We start from the raw sequence: 6,799 nt of genomic DNA on the forward strand, positions 1-6,799 counted from the left end.
AAAATATTATATCAACAAACATGCATTCAGCATGCAGTTATCTGTGAAAGACTAATTGGGCCTTACATAATAGATCTAGAAATTTGTTTCTTTTAATTATGTTCTATATTTCATTCAGATTATGCTTAAACATCATTTCATAAAATGTTCTTTAAAAAACTCAAGTAGCAGTTGCATGTCATTTTTCACCATTTTTATAAATTTGCATTTATTGACTGGAAAATGTTGAAAATATTTGTCAACAAATGATTTTGGTGTGCATTATTTTGAGCTTTCGTCCTTTATGCATGCGGTAGTTTCACCTAAGAATACAGTCAGGTTTAAACCGTTACTAATGTCGTGTATGTGAGCTTGATGCTTACAGGGAAAATGTACATAATTACCGACGACGTGCACGAATCATCCCATTTTTATGTCGTTCGCCGCCATATTGTATATGAATCTCCATGGATGTTGAAATCTCGTTTAAGAGGAGAAATCGCGCGAGTTCAGAAATTTAAGGCATCTAGGCCTACCACATCAATCTGGTATTAATTTCTCAATCCTTATACACTTTATTTGTGATTAGTGATAAACTTTCCGTGAAGTTGTCATAAATATCTTGTTTGCTAGATGTCATAATAAAAACAATTCGTTATTTAAAATCCAACAACCGTTTACATCCAAAATACAGATAAAACACAAGTATTCCCCCGAGAGGGAGACTTTAAAAATATGAAGTGTCGTTCGGAACAACCTCGTATGTTTTTCATGAAGTCGAGAGACGATACAGATGAGCAGAACGAAATACATCGTCAAATACAAGAAGTATGGGAGGGTTTCGATTTGAAAACATCTACCATTTTCCTAACTGCTCTGGAAAAGTAAGTGACATATTTCTCTTACACAAGCGAATGCAAATTAAAATATTTAAACGCCCGAAAAGTCTCTGATTAATCATAAAGAATACAAAACATGTTCGCTGGTTCCCTTGTGGTCAAAGTTCAATATCTATGCTAGGCCTATTGTATATAGTATGACAACTGACTTAAATTGTGGTAGAGATATATTAGACTGACACACCTTAAAACATTAAGAAAAGAGCAGAACATCCTATTAGTGGCTAGTTGGCAGAGTACACTGCAGGTACTGGAGGACCGGCAAACCTGGCTTTTGGCTATATAAATAGTCAAATATGACTAGGTATAGCTATAGGGTGAATGTAAAAAAAACACACGCCAGTACTGGTCGTACGTATCTCGTTTCTTGATGACTTTTAGAATTTACTTTATTGTGGCTTTGATATGGGGCTAATTTATAAGAAACAAAATACTGAATATTGGGAAATTTTTGCTTTCGTTTAATTTTCGCCTTTTTTAACCTATGGCGAATTTATTATTACAGCGAATATAAGTTAGCAGCATAATAAACATACATTTTGATTTAATTAACTGTTGACCAAACAGGTGGGTCGTCGAAATGAAAGATTTTCATTTAAAAACTCCATTGAATTCCATTGTTGCTATTTTTCCCTGTACATATACATCACTTATTTTTTAAGTAACAAACTATAGCGTGTTTATTCAATATGGCATCTGCATCGTTTGTATTACAGAAGATAAGCATCCGGATGATGCAGATTCGGCCCCAGATGATGTGTGCTTTAGTTTCAGAAGATGCTTCTGAAAGAATGATAATTAACATGCATTGAAAGTTGTTTATATGTGTTGGGAGGGAGTGAAATATTTCGTGTTTTGGTACAGAAATTGTTGATATTTTTGTCTGACCATCAGATGGAGTTCTAGGATAAAAGGATGCAAGTACTAAGAATTACAACGGCGACATTCAACAAATTAAGTCACCGGAAAATGAGATTTTAGATAAAAATCTTTCATTTCACTGACTCAGCTGTTTAGTCAGCATTTAAATTGAAATGGACGAGATAATTAAGGCCATGCAGTACTGGCGTGCTTGTTTACATTCACCCTATCATATGTATATAAGTATAGTCATATTTGACTATTTAGCCAAATCTCCTAGCTATATAGCCAGATTTGTCGGTGCTCCAGTACCTGTACTGTACCATCTTGTCACTTGTCTTTTAAACTTAATTGTCTCAATTTAATCCCCATTATTTATAGATGATCAACACTTAATTTGCAGTACTACTAAAACCTGTGATGCCCGTGACAGTGCGTCATTGGGGGTATAATTAAAATGAATGTGTCACGGGCTATAAATATGCAGGTTGATGTCATAAAAATCAAACATATTTATTAGATATATTTAGAATTGAAATATATTAAAAATTAAACAAATTTCAATAGGCTTGTGTATGTTTTTAAAATGGATGATCTTTACAATAAATCAAAAAAATGTTTTCATCACACTGGACTGGGTTATGACTCGGGCCCTGTTTTTGATTAGGGTCTTTGAATATGTTATATCCTTGTATTCATATCTCTTCATGCCTTTCAATTGCAATTACAGATATTTGGTGAATATCAATCTCTAAATTTTAGGGATATATATATAAAGTCCTCTGGCGGGTCCTGACCCTGTGGCCAAATCTGTTAGCATGACCTTGAGTTCGTTTCTTCAAATAAACCAATCAATATGTGGTTTCTAAGGGCAGGTATTTCACCATTTCTGAATTAAGGAACTGACTGGGCAAAAGGGGGCTCAGTGTTGTATATAAACAAAGTTTGTGGCTGAGCTTCTTGGGTAAAGAATTAGAGATAAATCTCTGAAAGACTTATCATTTTTAGTGGATTTAGTAACACTTGGTAAATGGATTTTAACCAAAGTAAGTCTTTGATTTACACTAAAGGCCAACTGAGCCTTTAATCGGGCTGATGCTCTGAGTCATAAAATGTTGATTGTATGCTGGTGCAGGGGAAAAAGTGAAAAGTAAAACAAAAGAGTTAAGAATAAAAAGGATGCAAATATAATTATTATGACAGAACCAATAAAATTTTCTATGTGAAGTTTCGATGACTATAGAACAATATGTACCCTGTCACCTTCATCAGACAAGTATGGATTATGATTTTTATTTTTATATTTTCAAAATTGTCTGATGAAGTTGACAGTGTACATATCGTACTAGTCATCGAAACATCACATAGAAATTTGTATTGGTTGTGTAAAAAACTGTTCATAATCCATACTAACCAACCTGAAGGAAGTGTTTAGAAATAGGCAAGTTTAAGTTTGATTTTCATTTCTGTACAGGATGAGATTCCAGAAGGTGAATCACCAAAATGGCGTTGCAGAAAGAAAGCAAGGGTAAGAGACTTAAATTAACATCAACAAAAACATTTACAACATTTTGCTCGGTCCAGCTCACCTGGTGTGACGTTGTTATCTGTTTGTTCCTGTTCGGAGCTGGTTGAAATTTTATGACCGATCATCACATTTACTCCTAGCTAACTCATCGTCTGCTGGTCAATTAATAATCGTTTAAAAAAAGTAAATTAATAATAATTTTAAAGAAATACATTGTACAATTTTCCAGGCTGTTGTTGCGTGTCTGTTATCTAAATGAAAAACAAGACCTGAGTTGTAAAAGTTACCTCCCTTCAAACTCTTAATCTGTAATTTACCTAGTGTTGGGAATCACTTGTAAGTTCATACTCGATCATCACTTCCAATCAAGTGACTGATGATCGACTAATGATCGATCAAATTGAACTTAAATTCAGTAATTTAAGGTTATATTCGCTTTCCGAAATCTACTTTCACTTTCATTTTCGGGGGAAACACGACGTTAGAGAATTTCGCTAATAACGTACAACATTCATACAAAAACAATACGTTTGTTGACAGAACCTTATAATTATTGAAAAATATGTATTTGGAAATGAAATTGATGATGTTTCGATGTCCATTATGCTGTGACAGCTGCATCTCGTATTCAGAAATGCTGCGATGGATTGGCAGCATTCACCTGATGATACCCCGTCAAACTTAACCTTTTATTTGTAAGATAGCCCACACTTTTGACAAAGCGTTTTATTTGTATCCAGCTATGGAGGAACAATACCTTCCAAATGTTTAAATCAGTAGCCCCCTGATGATCATAGAGTTTATTCTCTGGAATGTCCTGGTTTGCCATAGGCCTATTGTGTTGGATTTTAGGTCAAGTTGTTCAAGAACGAACAACTCGCTGTTGGTGGTAATAACAGTAACTATCGGAGTTTATTTTATGTTAATACTTAAACTAGTCAAACTATAATCGATCATGGAAAACAAGGATCGATTAATCGATTTTGAGAAACAAACAACCAGACGTCGACTAAATTGATTAATCGGAACAATTAACACTAAATTTACCTGGTATAAATGTATGTAAAGTCTTAAGGAGCTTCCACCCGTTCGCAATTAACCAGCAAAATCTGTTGAAACTTTCACATAATAGTTATGCAACTATGTAGAGGTGATTTTATGAAAATCTAAGCATTCTGATAGATTGGAGATTTTTTTTTGGGGGGGGGGAAATACAAAAAATAGATTTTTTGCCAATTTTGATATTTTACATTTTTTGGGTGTGTGACATTGTCTGGAACTATAACAACAATGAAACATGAAAAGAAGCTTTGCTAATGCACCCTTCAAATATTTTATTCATCACCAAATATATAAATCACAATACATAAAGTGTTTTTTTTATCTAAATTGTATGGGTAATTTAATTGATTATCTACAAGTTAAAAAGCTTATAAACAAACAGGACACATAGGTTCCTAACAAAACGGTGAAAAATTGAACAAATATACACAGTCAATGGCTTTATTATTCATTTATTTATTGTTTAACAATCTTTTTGATGCTGATAAGAGTTGCTTTCCTAGAAAGAAATCGGTAAAATTTTGCAGCTCTGGATAATATTTACACACTTACAATTACCTCCCTTTAATTGTATCAAAAATGAAAATTATGATATGGAAATTGTCTCATCGACATAAAAAACAACAACATTTAAAACAATTTATTGTTTGTTTATGAATACAAATTACTTTTGATCATGTACACATGGGACTCCATTTCACAGCTTGCTTGTACATGGTGGTATATATAACTAATAATATACATTGTATGTGTCAGGTACATGTCACCAGGAGCTATCACATGGTTTGTCGTTCTCACTCCACAATTATACCTATCCCAAAACCGGGAAAGGATGCTACTGACCCAAACAACTATCGTCCTATCTCTCTGACTAGTTGTGTATGTAAAACTTTAGAACGAATGATAAACACTAGACTGGTTTGGTTTCTTGATGCCAACGATATAATATCCCCTCTTCAAAGTGGCTTTGGAAATAGAAGAGGGACAAATGACCATCTCATCAGATTAGAGACGTTCATTCGAGAGGCTTTTGCCAAGAAAGAACACCTTGTCGCCGTGTTCTTTGATCTGGAGAAGGCCTATGATACTACATGGCAGTATGGCATCATGAAAGATCTTCACGACCTTGGCGTACGTGGAAACCTTCCCAATTTTATATCCAATTACCTATCAGATAGACACTTCAAAATCCGCGTTGGTTCAACCTTTTCCGAAACGTCTAAACAGGAAATGGGAGTCCCACAGGGTGGAATCCTATCAGTCACACTGTTTGGTCTTAAAATCAATGATATAGTCAAATGTCTTGGTCAATCAACAGAAGGGTCGTTATTTGTGGATGACTTCTTGATCTGTTACAGATCTAAGAACATGCACACGATAGAACGACAACTTCAACAGAGTTTAAACAAACTACAAAATTGGGCAGACGAAAACGGCTTCAAATTCTCTAAATCCAAAACTGTGTGCATGCATTTCTGTCAAAAACGAAAAGCACACAATGACCCAAATCTAACACTCGATGGCACTAGAATTCCTGTTGTTGAACAGACTAAATTTCTCGGCCTCATTTTTGATTCGAAACTCTCTTTCATACCACATATAAAGTATCTGAAGGATAAGTGTTCCAAGGCGTTAAACATTATACGAGTCCTTTCTCATACTGATTGGGGAGCGGATCGTGAAATGCTTTTGCGCCTATACAGATCACTTATTCGAACAAAACTGGATTATGGTTCTATGGTATACGGGTCAGCGCGCAGTTCGTACCTTCAGATGCTAGATCCAATCCATAACCAAGGGCTACGTCTTGCCCTGGGAGCTTTTCGAACAACACCTGTAAAAAGCCTGTACGTGGAAGCAAATGAACCATCCCTTTATGACAGAAGAATAAAACTTTCATTACAATTTGCAACTCAATTAAAATCAAACCCTAAAAATCCTGCTTTCAACCAAGTATTCAACCCCAAATACCAAAACATATTTACGCAAAACCAAAAACTTCTGCCAACATTTGGTATCCGAATTTTGAATTTCCTGCAAGAACTCAACATAAAATTGACGGACATAGCTGAATTTAACATATCTGATGTTCCTCCGTGGACCATTCAAACCCCCGATTTTAACTTTACATTACATGAGCGAGGGAAATCAAGTGTTATGCCCGAAGAACACAAATCCTCCTTTCGGGAATGCATTTCGAATTACCCTTCTCATACACAACTTTACACCGATGGCTCCAAAGAAGGTGAGAAAGTGGCAGCAGCCTGCTGTACTGCCAATACTTGCACTTCAGTCCGACTACCAGACGGCGCCTCCATCTTTTCTGCTGAAGCATGCGCCATTGGTTTGGCCCTCGACCATATCGATGAACACCGCATTAAAAAGGCAATTATTTGTTCAGACTCTCTATCTGTCCTACAGAGTTTACAGTTACGAGATCCTAAAAACACAATCGTACAAAACCTTGCTC

At 35.3% G+C, this 6,799-nt stretch overlaps 2 protein-coding genes across 3 annotated transcripts in view; one reads left to right on the top strand and one right to left on the bottom strand.

Annotated features, from left to right (window-relative positions):
- The window catches only part of LOC110448457 (WD repeat-containing protein 97-like), a 40,453-nt gene extending 40,003 nt beyond the window's left edge, over nucleotides 1-450 (bottom strand). Inside the window, exon 1 of the mRNA XM_021494721.1 lies at nucleotides 363-450. The gene's annotated coding sequence lies outside the window, so the exon portion shown is untranslated. The remainder of the gene's footprint in view (nucleotides 1-362) is intronic.
- A 311-nt stretch (nucleotides 451-761) lies between these two features.
- The window catches only part of LOC110448371 (sodium- and chloride-dependent betaine transporter-like), a 36,455-nt gene continuing 30,417 nt past the window's right edge, over nucleotides 762-6,799 (top strand). For both annotated transcript variants that reach the window (XR_002462718.1, XM_021494566.1), the window contains exons 1-2: nucleotides 762-863; nucleotides 3,214-3,267. Coding sequence is in view for 1 of the 2 variants with exons in the window: in XM_021494566.1 (XP_021350241.1) it covers nucleotides 810-863; nucleotides 3,214-3,267 (108 nt within the window). In the remaining variant the exon portion in view is untranslated. The remainder of the gene's footprint in view (nucleotides 864-3,213; nucleotides 3,268-6,799) is intronic.

The sequence above is a fragment of the Mizuhopecten yessoensis genome, unplaced genomic scaffold, assembly GCF_002113885.1.
Source record: "Mizuhopecten yessoensis strain PY_sf001 unplaced genomic scaffold, ASM211388v2 scaffold419, whole genome shotgun sequence".
Classification (NCBI taxonomy): Eukaryota; Metazoa; Mollusca; class Bivalvia; order Pectinida; family Pectinidae; genus Mizuhopecten; species Mizuhopecten yessoensis.